The 15,837-nt window shown below is 41.6% G+C and overlaps 1 protein-coding gene across 1 annotated transcript in view; it reads left to right on the forward strand.

Annotated features, from left to right (window-relative positions):
• Positions 1–15,837, forward strand: part of USP3 (ubiquitin specific peptidase 3) — a 38,377-nt gene that overhangs the window by 9,826 nt on the left and 12,714 nt on the right. The window contains exons 2-7 of the mRNA XM_063142695.1: positions 6,720–6,780; positions 7,672–7,803; positions 11,130–11,213; positions 12,074–12,155; positions 13,474–13,556; positions 13,907–14,020. Of these exons, the coding sequence (XP_062998765.1) occupies positions 6,720–6,780; positions 7,672–7,803; positions 11,130–11,213; positions 12,074–12,155; positions 13,474–13,556; positions 13,907–14,020 (556 nt within the window). The remainder of the gene's footprint in view (positions 1–6,719; positions 6,781–7,671; positions 7,804–11,129; positions 11,214–12,073; positions 12,156–13,473; positions 13,557–13,906; positions 14,021–15,837) is intronic.

The raw sequence follows: 15,837 nt of genomic DNA on the forward strand, positions 1-15,837 counted from the left end.
CCATGTGCAAACATAGTTTGGCTTGACAAGAACAAGCCATACGCTCCCACGCTCCCCTCCTCCAAACTGACAAACAGTGATTAATGTTAACTATGGTTTGTTTGAAGCATGCCAGCTTCAAACCACAAAGAGAATATATCAGGGTCATTAGCAGAAGTTAGGGAATCTGGTAGCTTTCCCTCTACACAATCAACAAAACAGTCTCAGTCTTCAAGTTGATACTGCTTTATTATGCTAATAGCAAGCTTTCCCTCAAGATAGCTTCAGTGAAACTCAAAAGACTGCCCCAGGCCCTAAATAGCTAATCCTGAGCTCTGTTAGGGAAGACTTCGGCCAGGTAGAGGAGTTTCCATGAAATTGACAGCAGGCAGTTACTACAGAACCTGAAAGGCTACTCAAGCCCCACCATTACGGTGGATCCCTTTTGGCTTGGCTCCTGTGGGTGGCTATTCTGGCATAGCTCCTCAAACCTCTCCCTAACTCCGTCCCCCTAAACTCCGGGGGCAGCCTCGGGTCAACCAAATCACACTCCTTGGAGGGGACTTGGTTTCCCACGGTGGGAGGGGAGGCAGAGTCTCAGCCTGGGCCACCTGTTTGTCAACACCTTGGGAAACTTCTTCTCCAACTCCTAGAGACTATTGGGGGAATTTCTAGTTTCAGCTCTGAATCGGAATTGCAAAAAAACGCAGAGCCCCCGGCCTTAATCCTGACACTCTTAATAGTTAAGGCATTACAAGTATGCTTTCTTATTTTACTTATTTATTTGTTACAAATTTAAAATACATTAGTGGACCACATGGGTTCTTGGAAGGAAAGAAAGGAAAGAAAAAGGCCACACTAGACCACATTAGCTTGTACTTTTCAGCCCGCTGTGTCTTTGTCTCAGGTTGAGCATTTGACTGGTTAGATAATAGTCAGGTATTTTTATAGCATTAATATTATGAGAACAACAAAGCAGTTAATCATCAACTGGTTTGATACTTATGTTAATTTTAAAACAAATTAGATATAGCTATTGTGAAGCGTGACAAAAAAATTAAATTATTGAATTATTTATATTTTTATTCTGCCATTCAAAAGGGTTTGGGGTAGTTTGCATAGCAACATCCCTCCTATTTTAGCCCCCAAACAACCTTGAAGTATGTTATATAGGCTCATTGTGTGGTTTGAGTTTTTACAAGGCTTATGTCATATCTGACAGATGTGTCCCAGCCAGAGCAAGAACGATAATTGTGTGTCAACTACTAAAGAGCTGATTCTTGGTGTGCCTTCTTTGTATCAACTGAGTATAGACCACAGGGCTGGAAAGATGTTAGACACTAAGGTTTCCATGACAATTAAAATTTGGTCCTGGTGCTTAGAAAATTAGTCACCGTCAGCTTGTTAGAATTCTTGCCCAGGCATGCATCATAGGCAAAGTCTTGGTTAAAAATGGGGAAATCATGAAAGAGGGTACATTATACAGGATGACAGCGCTCTTGCTTGTCATTGTCCTCTGTTCAAGCAGTTGGGCACTTGAAGAAATCATATTGCTTCTCCCCTCTGATAATGACTGCAATGAGCTGCAATGAGCGCCATTTAGGCATAAGTCCAATTTGAGATGTCACAGCCAAACCGTGCCTTAACCCTTCAGGGTCATGTGCTCTCCTCCTTCCCTCGTGTTCTCCCAATTCCTTCCTGGGTTTGCAGCAGCCCTACCTTGCTATATCTGGATTGGGTAAACTATGGTTATTATTTATTTATTTATTTATTACATTTCTACACCGCCCAATAGCTGGAGCTCTCTGGGCGGTTCACAAAAATTAAAACCATTCAAAGTATAAAACAACAGTATAAAACCATAATATAAAATACAATACAATATATTATACTGCAACTATGGTTAATGAATTGGAAACCACAACTTGAAGTGGTTTGGAGTCAATCTGTGGCTTTCCTGATTTGAACATGACGGCAAACTAAGTTTACTCCAAATCTGGATGTGAGGAATGAAACTGAAGTGCACAGAAGGAGGAGGAGGAGGAAGTGTGTGAGTGCATAGCCCATTCCCAACAGCCAAACCATGGTTTGGTCATAATATCTGAGGTAAGCAGTAGAAGTGTTTGCAGGTTCAGCTTCACACATTGCACTGTAAGGGCAGTGTGGTCACCTGCACAACTTTGAAGGCAGATGGAACTTCTCCATACTGAGGTTTCAGAACCAAAAGGCAAGACGCTACAGCGTCATTAACCTCATTCCTCAGTTAAGACTTCATGGGCTTCAGATTCTTCTCACAGCTGGTCCGTGTTTACTGGCAATGATGCTTGCTGCGTTTTGTTCATTAGGATTTTCAGTGTCAAATGTGATTTTTCAGTTTGCTGAATTAAAACTAATTGCTTCAAAATATGAGGCTCTTGAATTCTGTGATATTCAGTGTTAATTGAAAGCTGGAAAATAAGCACCCAACTAGGTTTTCCAGGCGAGGGGTTGTTGCATCAAGGAAATGTGCAATACTCAGAGTGTTGCTTCACCACTTCTGGGGTATTTAGGTTGGCGACATGCGCTGAGGCTGATTAGGGAGGGGGTTGTGGCTGCAGTCCAAGTTTGTACTTTCTTCCTCCTTCCCCACAAGTGAAAAACAACTTTCTATGCTCTTGCTCTGCCACTGCTGATAGCATCTTGATTGCTGAATGGAAACCAAATCTCCAATTGAGCATGTGAATATTTAGCAGATGACTTTGGACTCCAGTCTGGTGTGCATGAGAGCTGATCATTCTTTCTAGGAAACACTTTAAATAAAATGATAAACAGCCACACTATGAAATTGGCTTGCTTCCTCCCCTATATCTCCTTGGTTCTGTTATGTAAATATTGCTACTCTTTTCAGCATTGCTGGTTCCCTGGAAATGTAGATATTATCATTTCTCTATGTCAACAGATTTTGTTAGTCTCTACAGTTACAGAAGATAGCCTTGTTTTTCTTATTATACAGGCTGAGTTTGAGGAAGGCAGAATTATATTATCCACATTGATTAAGTAACGTTATATAGACTTAAAACTTGGCTGCCATCAGCTTGTCTATCTGGTTGTACCTCTTAACTGTTACCGTAACTGCTGTGGTATCATGTAGACCAGTCTCCCCCATACTGGTGCCCTCCAAATGTTTGGACATCAACCCCAGCTGCCATGACCAAGAATTTTGGGAGTTGTAGTCGAAAACATCTGGAGGGTACCAGGCTGGGTAAAGCTGATGTTGGCTAATTACTTAGGGTGACTGTGGACATGCAGTTAAGGAGAAAAGGGGTAAATGAGATAGAAACTTCAGCAGAATAAATAATTTTGTGCAGGGCCAAAGTCAGGAGTAGCACTGTAGGAAGGGAGTAGTGAGATTGGAAGACAGGAAGTCGAGAGGTCAGTGAGGTCAGAGTTGGAGGAAAGGCAAAACTGTTCATTTATTTGAACTGGCCAGTTGTATATTTAGGTCTTTAATTGTCTCCAAAAAAAAAAAAGGCTAATACACATTCAGTCAGTGGTGCCTTGCAAGGCAGACATCAGGTTTTATTGGATGCCCATTCAAAGGGTGCTTTTTAAAGTTGCCTTCAGCATTGCTTCAAGGCTCCTGACTCAGCTCCGTTCTGAGGCCCGTTTCCTGTTTGTCTGCTGTCTAATCCTGCTTCACTTTCCTTCTCCTTTCCCTCCTCCCATGTCTTAGTATGGAACCCACAGAGAACTCATATACCTCGATCATACAAAAGTCTAGGTTTTGTGTTAAGCTGATTGGACGCTATATAGAGTGCTGTTGTAGCTGTGCATAGTGAGGGCAAACCAGGAAGTCCACAGTTCAATTCTGCTTGCAAGCAAACTCAGTAGGTGTTCTTAGGCAAGCCTCTATATCAGGGTGAGGAACGTATGGCCCTCCAGATATTGTGGGTCTGTAACTCCCATCAGGCCTAGATAACCTAGGCAATGATGAGGGATGAATTGAGTTGCAGTTCAACAATATCTGGAAGGGCCATGTATTCCCCAACCCTGCTCTGTATCTTTGCAACTAATAGTGGCTTATGTTGCCAGGTCAAAGGTTACTGTAAAGGTTACTGGGGTAATACATGTGAAGTGCCGTAATAACAGCTAGGCAAAATAAGCTGTTAAGACCCTGTCTAAAGTTTAAAAGGCCATCTGAAATGCCATACGTGAAAACAAAATATTGCTTCTATGCTTATTATTTTGCTCTTAGAAATAGTGTAGTTAATTATTTTCAAGGATTGCTTTGGCTGGTGTGTAAATAAACAAGCATAGCCGATCCCCAAGTTATTAAGTTGTAAACAGGAGTACATGCTCTGTCCTCTGTTATGCAATGGAAAATGTTAACAGGATGTTGATGAAAAGAGGCATATGACTCAATTCAAGCTGCCTTATGGCATCACAGATTCTTTTTGGCTACATCTCTCCTATACAAATACTTGAGGCTATTCTAAAAATATAGCTGGACTAAATAGTAGGCAGTTGCTGTTGTAGATACTTGAGTTAAAGCTTGCAGAACAGCTATATTCCATTTTTTCTCTTGATTGATGCTGTGTAAAAGAAGTTTAACAGTAAACTCTAATCTCACACCTAGAAGAGCTTTGTTGTGCAAGTCTGGTTATATTTATGCAGCATTTATATAATTGCTCAGCTGAGGCACCACACTGTGTTAAGGAAGCTTAACTACTGTTTGGTGTGATGTATGAATTGACAAACCATAGTTACCCACTGGAGGCTTCTGCACCTAGAGCAAGGGTGGGGAAAAATGGTCTCCAGGTGTTTGGGGCTTCAACTCCCAATATTCGCAACTATGGGCCATGCTGGCAGGGGCTTCTGGGAGTTCAAGTCTCAAACATATGGAGAAGTGTGCCTTCTCCTCAATCATGAACTGCAAAGCCTCCTATTTCCAGAAGCTCAAGCCTTATGGTTTGAGTAAACAGTGGTTTGGCATGATGTCTGAATTGAGTCATTAACTCCTTTCGTGCACTGTGGTATCTCACTGCTGTTAAAGAAGTTTTGGTCTTTCCAGAACAATAATTATGTGCAGCTGTGTTTTGGCATGCCTGATTTAAATATGTTAACTGGGTTGCCAAAATTTGAAGAGACAGAATAGTTGTGTTCTGTAGCATGCATGGAACTGAATCTATGTAACTTTATAGATGTGCTTCTTAAAAGCTCTCAAAACATGCATATCCAAAGAGCATTTTTGTGACAGTGGTGTGGCCCAAGAAGAGCAGTGTATCAGCAATGTACAATTATTCCTGGGCTTAGTGCATTAGTTTGATTTCCTAGGGTGTTGGAAGTGGGAGGCATAAGAGTAAAAAAAAAAAAGACCTTTCCACACACAGCTCTTAGTATGCAAAGGGTAAATCAGCCTTCCTCAGCCTAGTGCCCTCCAGATGTGCTGGAGTACATATCTCACCATCTCCAGCCAGGCCATTGGCCACACTGGCTGGGCATGATGGGAGTTGTAATCCAACACATCTGGAGGGCACCAGGTTGGGAAAGGTTAGGGTAAATCATAAAGGGAATTGAGTGGTCTTTGATCTTTCAAGAGTAAATTGTCTCACTATAGGGCTAGCTATAGTTAAAGTAATTTAGCAGAGCATATTCTCTTCTTTAAGGATATAACAAATGACTTGCTGCTGGTCAAACATTTTTTCTCAGATTTCCAAAGCCAGTAGGCTTTAGTGGTCCACTAAAAATTGACCAGCTCTCCACCCATGAACCATTCTGAACAGCTTGAAATGAGCAGGTAGGAACACTTCCATTATCGGACAAGGAAATGACTAACCTTTTCCTTGGATATGGAATTAGTAATAGTAATCCATGATTTCAGAATCTCAAGGATTGGCCACCACATTTATTCCTTATGGACCCAGCTTTAGAAAATATTTGGAGCTTGTGGCTGGTATTAAGTCTGTATAAAACAGAGAAACATTCTCAGTACATCAGGAAAGTGATTCAGATCTTCAGATCAATCGTTAATGAGAGCAAGAAAAGAAATCCCTACTTATTATTCACTAATCTTCATCCCAGACTTTGCAAAACAGACTGCCTTCCATAGAAATGTTTGGTATCTGATTGTTACCATATGGCTTACATTGGTTTTCATTTTCTTTCCAATATCTCAGATGTCTGTTCTAATCACAATTATAAGTTGAGTGCATTGATACTTGGGCATAGGTTATTGGTACTTCGACCTGAGAGTGTTGTATCATCAACGGTGTTCAAACCTTTCCATTTTTATTTAGTTCAGTTGGGACTTGAGTTCTGATTCTGGGCAATAAAAGTTCAATAACAAGTTTGACTCAGTTAACCTGGATCTATGTAGTTTGCTTTTTGTAGTATTGATGAACTAAACACTAGATGATTAAACATACTAAACAGAAATGTATACAACCTAGTGAGGAAGGTGTGTGTGAAACAGGGAGCATTTCATAGTGAAAATATAATATGTAAAATATAATGTTTTAATTTTTCCTAGCTGACATTCACATACCATCCACCCTCGTTCTGCCAGATTTCTCCTCTAGTTTACTGGAGCTATCTATTTCAGAACTATTGATGCTGTAGAAGTATCTTTGTGAGAAAATGTTTTACTTTATATAACTGTTAAAAAGAGAGAGAGCTTATATAGCTCAAAAATTGGCTTACGTAACCGCATCTCAGCCTGTTTAACTAAATTTCTCATTTGTTTTTTCCCCCTTGCCCAACAGTCTGCCGCTCTAACAAAAGTCCGTGGATCTGCCTGACTTGCTCAAGTGTCCACTGTGGAAGGTGGGTATAGAATCTTCATTGGGACTAATGTAGGAGAGTTGACATTTCTTCCATAATCTCCCCGCATTGATTTTAAAATATGTGTGGCCTACTTGCTTCAGGGTGTGATAAAAAGCACAAGCAGCGGAGGTTTGTGTCATGTCTGGACAGGAGCAGAAGGGCTGGTTAGGCTAGCTTTGGCGTAGACCTGTACCTGCACCCCTTCGGTGTTGCTTAGTGAGTAGAAGTAAAAACCACAATAAGGTATGATTTTGTGCTTTGTGTTTTACCTGGCCAAGAAGGTTGGCCACTGCTGGTTTTAAGAGGTCATTGCCCCAGAAAAGTGTGCCAAAATACTGGCACAGTTCTTGTGCCAGTATTTTGGGGATCTTGGCCAAGGAAAGGGGTTCCCTCAGTTAAATGGCAGCCATGCATAGGTTCCCCATAAGGAGATATTCCTGCTTCCAACCAGTACTTTCCACTCCTACCGCCTTATGCTGCTGCTTAAAAACAGAAATCTATTGGATTCCTCCTGAATGCACATAAAGGTGAAAAACATTTTACAATTACAAGATTTAAGAACAAGAGTGCTGCCCTTTACTTAAAATGACAGATAGACTGGGGAAGTTAAAATTGCCTTTTAGCAGAGGGCTTGTAGTGTCCTTTATTGGAACAAAAACAACAACAAAGCCTTAATTGAGCAAAAATATCTAAAGCTAAAGGTGTGTTTGTTTCTGCTGAAGCACCAAAACCTGATGAATGCTAGCTTGTAAAATCTGAGAGAAATTGGGCAATGATAGAAAGAAGGAGCAAATGCTATTGCACAGAATTCCTTTGCTACTTGGGGATGCATAAGGCAGTATTGGGGAAGGAGGCTCCTGAAAACTTGCCACATTTTGTTCTTTCTTTAAGATACGTAAATGGCCATGCAAAGAAACATTATGAAGATGCCCAGGTTTCTTTAATTAACCACAAGAAAACAGAAAAGCAAGAGAAGGTTCAACACACAGTATGCATGGATTGCAGTAGTTACAGTACATACTGGTAAGTTATTTTTCCCCGCAACGTTTCAGTTAGTAGTAAGCATTTATATAATGTAGATGGCGGGTGGAGGCTCTGAGCCACCACGCTGCAAATAGTTTGCTTGCTTTTATTTGTACGGCTGTCCCACTCTTATCTTGAAGGCCCAAGGTAAGTAATGAAAGCAGCAACTGTCAACTGAACTGAATAACATTTTTGTCCAGTTCATTGAAAATTACTCAGCCTTTTGTAAGACTATTTTGAGTTTTTTTTTTTAACCCAGAGCCCCAAAGGCCAGCCAAGAGAAGTAAGCCTTATGAATTTCTACATATAGTTAATTTAACAGAGAGAGGCTTTAAAAGATCAGGGGCTCAGTTCGAACCATAGCTTGATCCTGGTTTGCGATCCAAACCAGAGCAAGTACCAACTATAGTTTGCCAAAATCCAGCCTGAATGTGCGAGAGGAAGAGGAGGAGAGAGCACATGAGAGAGAGACTCCTAAGTGTGTAGTTTGCCATTAATTGTGAATTAAACCACTGCTCTGCTCTAACCTTTCAATAAAGTATTTGTTAAATTATATAAAGGTGGTTTAAAATCTGGCCATCCTTTGAGATCTCTCATGTGTGCATTTGCATCCTCTCTCTCTCTCTCCCTCTCCCCCTCTCCTATATGTTTGATCTGCATCTTCACATGTCCAGACCACAGCCTTACGGCACTGTGCAAACTTTCACCATGTCCCCCTTCCCTTCTTTTGTCAAAGGCCTAATTTGCATGTGACCAACAGCGGTTGCTTCCTACAGCTCTTTGGTTGTTTCTTGCCTCTGTGGATAATGCGTTATCTGCCTACTATGTAATCATGTGATTTGCCAGGGCTACATGAGCAGAAACGGCACACCTTGCTTGGTGTAGCCATTTTCAGACATTTTCCCATTGTGTTGCCAGTGAGGCAGCAGGGATGTGTTATAAGCTTAGCTTGTGAGTTTAAAGCAGCTGTTCCCTTCCCATCCTGCCTTCCTCCCTTGAGGCATCCTATGTCCCACTTACTAAGCTAAACAAACCTAGTTAATTGAGTCTGCCCTCAGATAGCCTGCTTTGCAGACTCTCTAGGAAAGTATTTTAGTGGATTTAAATATATCTGTTTAAACCTGGCCATTAAAAGCCCACCAAAACAGAAGGATTTATCATCCCTTGGAAGATCTCAGCCTCACATTTGGGGAGAGATATGCAGAGAAAGGAGTTCCACAGTTCAGTATTCATAGAGAGCTCCTGTCTCTGAACATGCTCTTGCTATGTTACCTTAATGTTCCAGTTCTCTAATGTACATATTTGCCTCAGTTCTCCAGCTCACAATGCCGTTCCAGTCATGATCTTCAGGTCTGAATGTACTGCCTGTTCGTGATGTGGATGGAGAGGGAATTGGGAGTTAGCCAGAATGTGAACACTTGTTGTTACTTGACTTTGTGAAGTAAAAATTAGAAATATCACCTGCGCTGTGCATTCATCCTCCAACTTGACTTAAGCTATTTTTGGCAATTAGGGGACCGTGACATGCAAGGTCTTGGAACTAAAGGTGCTAAAAATAAAATAAAGCGTTAAGTAGAATACTTGGCAGAAACTATAAAAGTGGGTGCTTAATATATGTTTTGAACACATTTAAAAGCATCTTGACATGTTATGTATTCTTTAATTGCAAGAAAGGAAGAATTTTAGAAGTCTATATACATCATGCTTTATTTTAGTAGTTTAATTATAGCTGGTCAGTTTATGCTTTCTTGCTTCTGTGGTGTGTAGCGTTGTACTGAGATTTGAGCATTTCGCTGAACTTATTCAGTATGGCTTTTTTTTTTAAGAGTTCCAGTTGGGTCTTGTAACAAATATTTGAACTTTCATGAATTTGTCAATTCCTCATCCTCCTGTTTTGGCAGGAGACCACATGGCTTTCCATTTAGTAGTTGCTTTAGTAGTACCGAAATCTGCTGTGATTTGTCTTGCAGTCACTTCCTGACATCTTCAAAGGCTTCCAGCCCACAATGCAGTTGTGCAATTGCATTTCCAAGCAGGAAAGGTGTTACTTACTTGTCTGATCCTTCCTGTTTTTAACCACTCCTTCATCTGCTGGGAAGCTACGGTCGCGTTTCTGCGTGGGGTGGTTGTGGCTGTGTAATTATGAGGAAGTAAATTCTGTAACCAGAAACAAAAGCAGAATAGCTTTTAGAGGGTCAGTGATGGGCCAAATGACTGTTGTACTGTGGCAAAAACATTAATAAGTTTAGCAGGTTTTACATTTTAAATAAATACCTGTTATGATTTTAAAGAGTTGTTTCTAGAGCCGCATGTGTTAGAAACAGTTTTTAATAAACCATGCCACGATAGGGTCCATTTTGTACCCAGAATTGCAGACAATTACCACCACCCCAGTTCATGGGTGTGCTATCACTTAAGATAGTGTGAATGTAGAAGTAACCTCATAAGTTACTGAAAGGCCCCGTTGTAAAGAGGTTGAAGTATTAATTAAGTAGGTTGAAGTGATAGCATACTGAGCGGCATGTGCTGGTGTTAGCAATCTGCTCTCTCGGTGTCTCAAGTAGGGCAGGCCTTTCTCCACAGTGCTGTGTGTTGGTGCTGACTGCTCACTACAGTATCTCTTGCTCAGGAATATGACATTCATAGAGGATTCTTTGGTGGCCAGAATGCCTTTGTGAGGGTGTGCACTGGAGTTACAGAAATGTTCTGCAGGAGTAGCAGTGTGACTATTTTTAGTGAAGCGGGAATTGCACAACTTGAGCCTGTATCACGTGAATGCTGAAAGCCGTGGAGCCAAAGTGGGCCACTCACTGGCGAGAGGGAGCTGTTGACATCCTTGAGGGAACCATGTGGTTTGCAGAAGTACAAAAAAAAAAAAAAACCAGCCCAAAGAGGATTAAGCATGATCAGTTGCTGTGGAATCTTGAGTGTCAGTTGGAAAAGGGAAACTGAGTGGGGGCTGGGGTGCTTTGTTGATCTCCTTACAGTTTGTAAGGGCAGGAAACCTGAACAGGAACATCCCTGTTAAGAGGTGAGAATATACTGCAACATTTTGTTGCAGGTCCCACTTGTTTCCTTCTGTAATACTATATGGGCCTTTTTAAAGATGCTTCCTGTTCAGGTAGTTAAGGGCAGGGACCTTTCTGTGCCTCTTCATCTGAAAGGAGACAATGAATGCTATTTGCCTTTTAATTCTTATAACCGCCACTTCTTAACATATTGTTGTATAGTTCAACAAGACCATCTTATGTGAGGATAAGTGCCACGATGATCCAAGCTGTGCCGAAACCTGCCTGTTTGTTGATCCATGTGTATTTTCTCCACAGTTATCGTTGTGATGACTTTGTAGTCAATGATACCAAGCTTGGCCTGGTACAGAAAGTCCGAGAGCACCTTCAAAATTTGGAAAAGTAAGCTGTATGCTCCCACTTTTGTCTGAAAGTAATGTACCATTGTGATGGTATTCCTTTTCAGCAGTTTGTCCTTCTGCCTACACACTCAAAATCCAGATGTGCCGTGCCCTCCACCCTAACTAACATGGAACATAATCCATTGGGGAATTCTCCGGTGCAGACCTCATTGGAACGAGTGGGATCTACACAAGACCGCACCACCATGGTTGTGTGTAATTCTTGTTTGTTTCAATGAGAACTGCACCACAGAACTGTCCAGTGGGTTGTACCCACATGTGAGATTGGCCTTGCGCTATGTCACCTTAATGGCGCTGAAGACCTGTGGCCTCAGGATGTCTTGGGCTCGCCTGGAATCCCAAACCAGAAGTCTGTTCCGAAGTTCCAGATGTTGTGTATTTTCCGTTGGCTGGCATTGGCGAACTTGAGTGTCATGTGTAGAACAATGCTTGCATGAGCAGAGATGGACTCTTGTGGGAATTCTCTGCCAAGTGGCCTTTGATCAAGAAAGCAGTTTGCTATTTAGATTGGGAGTTTGAATTCTAATTGGGGCATGCTTGAGGGTGCTTGCTGTAGCATAACCTAATCAGATTAATTTGGATATTATATGATTACATGCTATTGAAAATAGAACTAGGTTTAAGCCTATGCTCTGGGGAATATGGAAATCTATTTTAAGACAACTGTTAATTTTGTACTGCAGCTTCTGTAACCAATGCTAGGTCTCTCCGTTGTACGTAAAGGAAACGTGGCAGATGGGGATATGCAATTTTTAAGACATCATGGTCAAGTTTATCTTTAGTGTGTTCCCTCTGAGTTCCTTAACATGTCCTAACAATGAATTTATTCCTTTATTACAGTTCAGCTTTTACAGCAGATCGACATAGGAAAAGAAAACTTCTGGAAAACGCCTCCTTAAACAGCAAATTGTTAAAAATAAATGTAGGTACAGCATAATTGTTTGTAGGGTCACTGAGCCTGCAATCCTAGCTTGTTAGCTCTGCAGCAAATCTCACTAATCAGTGGAGCTCATTTACAAATAAATGTCTTGGTCTCTTAGTGTAGCTTTCTAATGTGTTCTTGCCTGAAGGTCCTTGGATGACATTTTCAATATTGGTGGTGCACATACTTCTAACTCTGGTTTGAAATAAGCTAGCCATTGTATATTTAGCTTTGAATACTAAAGCCTCTGTCAAATAGGTGACTATTTCGGCTCGCAAAAATGTTTGGCATTTGCATCAAGTCTTACTGTCCAAGGAACCTGATACCTAGCTACTATTTTGTTCTGCCTCAAGGAAAGAAAGGTTCAAATTCCTGCTTTGTGCAAGCCTCCCTATGTGACCATGAACTAATTCACTGGCCACATAAAACAGCATCCTAGTATGCACTGCCTGATCACTCCTGCTTGGCTCCTCCTCCCAGGGCAGTGGCTATTGTAACCAGGAACTCACCGTGAAGAAAAAGCTAGGCATTGCCTCTGGACTGGGACTCCTGGTTTGTCCCTTCCCTAACAAGCCAGAGTCTGAAGCCAGGGTTTGAAGTTAGTGTCTGATTCCTGGCTCATTAGAGGAGTGACAAACCAGGAGTCCTGGTTCAGATGCAACACTAAGCTTTTTCTTCCTGGTGTGTTGCTGGTTACTGTAGCCCTTCCCACTGTAAGGAGGAGCCAAGTTGGAGTGATCAGTCAGTGTATGCTAGCATGTTGCTCATGAACAATAAGCCAGAATTCTCTGCAATTTTGACATTATTTTGTGCGAAAGCCACTAACTTGCCCAACTTGCCTTACAGGCAGGATGCAAATATAACAAATAATAATGTATTGTTTTAACCAAATTGGCCTAATAAGAGAAGGCAGCTTTACCAATCTGTATTACTTATTTTTTTCCATTCTGTATTTCCCCTTGGGAGTTTGCTCGGCCACCAGTGGTCTCAAATCAGCTGGAATCATGTGAGACACTGATTGTATGATCTTGTGGTTCCAGTGGGCACTGGGCTGCTGCACTTTGTGATGGCCCTTTTATGAGCAGTCTAAAGCCCGATGGGTCTGAATCAAGTCTTTTGACTTCCCGTGTTCTGAATTCTCTGCAGCTTGTCAACATTGACTGAACATTTAGTACTTTAAAACTTGGTTTAGGTGTCTGCTTTCGTGGAACCCTCCCTCAAAAGAAGGGACTGGTTTCAAAGGAAATAGATGGGTTAAAGTTGATGGATGAATTATTGTAAAAGGTTTATTTATTTATTTTATTACTTTGGTTCTCAGGGGAGCACCGCAGCCCTGTGTGCTACAGGCCTTCGGAATCTGGGGAACACATGTTTTATGAATGCGATTCTTCAGTCACTCAGGTACTCATTGTTTGTTTGGGCAAAATGCCACTTCCTTTGCTGGTTTCTTGGACTGTTATTTGCCTGCGATATGAGTCTTGTAATCTCAGCTAGGCTGCTAAGTACTGTGCATCTGAACTGAGCCCCAGGAGATGCAGATGTGTATTGTGCTTGTTTATTTCAAGTGTGTTAACATGCAGGAATGCCAGATATAATTCTAGAAAGGTTCGCATAATGTGGTGTGTTTTTTAGAGAAGCTGTTCTACAGCTGTTCATTGCTGAGTTACTCACAAAGGAAACAGTTGTCCTTCAGTTTCTTTCCTGCCCTTCCTGCTACAATGCTTCTGGTTCACATTTCCTTCTTTCAACAGTAACATTCAGCAGTTCTGTTGCTACTTCAAAGAATTGCCTGCCGTGGAGCTTCGGAATGGAAAGACTGCAGGCCGGCGAACGTACCACACCCGGAGTCAAGGGGATAACAGCGTGTAAGTCAGTGGGGTTCTGCGGAGCAGGGAAATGGGACAGGGACCCTCTGATAGTGGAAGAATTAGGGAAGCTTCAATATGTTCTCGTCTTGAGCCAAGAATAAGCAGACAAGCAGAAATCTGAGTGGTGAAATGTCTTAAATATTTGATTTTGATTGTGTTGTCACCAGTTCCAAATACTGATTGATGACACAGAGTGGTTCTTAATATTGCATGCTAATGAAAACTTGGCAGGAAGACCTGATACAATAGTAATAATGATCTATTGAACTTGGTGGAAGAAATCTATCTAGCAACAGTAGACATAAACTGAATTGCAGTTTATCCCTATTGGTTATTGGCACACTTGGTTATTAATATTTTCTAGAGTCTAGCATGCAATTTGTGGTGGTGTTGCCCAGTGAAATTGGCAGTCTGAGTTTGTTCTGCTACCCACATGTTTAGGCTAGGGTTGCATAGGGGAATCCTTCATGACTAAAAGTAAACTTAATATATTATTTCACTGAAGAGCCCAAAACGTGGAGGAATGTGGCAGTGTTCAGGATGACTAGGTTATATAATATACCGTGATGGGGATAGAGATCCCAGAGAACCTGAACAATAGGAATGGAATCCAGAAAATACGTAGCTTGTCATGGAGACTACAGCAGCCATGGTAGAACAACTTAATTACTACAAAGATAAAGACTCTTTTGAGACGACACGTTAAGCTAGGGTGGCTAAGCACTTCGTGCTAAACATTATGGCTTAGCGGGTCATGAGAACCATTCCTAACCATTATTATTTATTATTATTTATTGCATTTGTATACCACCCCATAGCCGAAGCTCTCTGGGCAGTTCACATAAGATAAAAACACTTAAAAACAATATACAAGGATTAAAAACCACAAAAACAAGCAAAATACACATACATTTAAAACCACTATAACAACTTTAAAAACAATGAGCCGAAAAAACCAGACCCGCAGTCATTACATATTGCTAAATGCCTGGGAGAAGAGAAAAGTCTTGATCTGACACTGAAAAGATGACAATGTCGGCGCCAGGCAGGCCTCGTCAGGGAGATTGTTCCACAGTTGGGGGGGGCACCACAGAGAAGGCCCTCTCTCTAGTCGCCACCCTCCAAGCTTCCCTCGGAGTAGGCACCCAGAAAGGACCTTAGATGTTGAACGTAGTGTTGAACGTAGTTTTCCGGTAGGTTCATGTCGGGAAAGGTGTTCCATCAGGTATTGTGGTCCCAAGCCGTGTAAGGCTTTGTGGGTTAAAACCATGGTGGCTACGTAACCACAGTTTAAACACGCTCACTAACCGTTTGCTGTAAAAAGGGTAATGGCCTAACCATGGCTTAGCATGTTGTCTGAACAGGCCCAGTTTCATATAAACCAGAGCTATTTATTAATAGGTTTTGTTTAGTGACATAAACCAACAAGGGACTAATATTTTCACATAAACTTATTAGGCAACTGTGCTTGATAAAACTAGAAGGGTAGTCTGTCTGTAGATCAGAAAGTTCCCTTCTGGGGTGCAAGGAATTATGGACTACTGCCCTTGTTGCTGTGGAGCATAATTTCCAAAAGAATTATTTATTTGGATGCGATGTCTGTGGCCATCTGATGAGAGAACAACAACAACCCACATTCTACCCAGTGGCATGAGGTGACCAGGGAGATAACCTGCTCTTTACCCACAGATACAGCCAAATTCACTAGTTAACCTTTTCCCCCCAGGAGAGTTGCAAAGCCCTGCAAAGCCCAAGGCAAATGACTCTGTAAAATGCAAACTGGTCTACCTCCCCTCGTCCCACCTTTTAAATGC

This window comes from Elgaria multicarinata, chromosome 16, assembly GCF_023053635.1.
Source record: "Elgaria multicarinata webbii isolate HBS135686 ecotype San Diego chromosome 16, rElgMul1.1.pri, whole genome shotgun sequence".
Classification (NCBI taxonomy): Eukaryota; Metazoa; Chordata; class Lepidosauria; order Squamata; family Anguidae; genus Elgaria; species Elgaria multicarinata.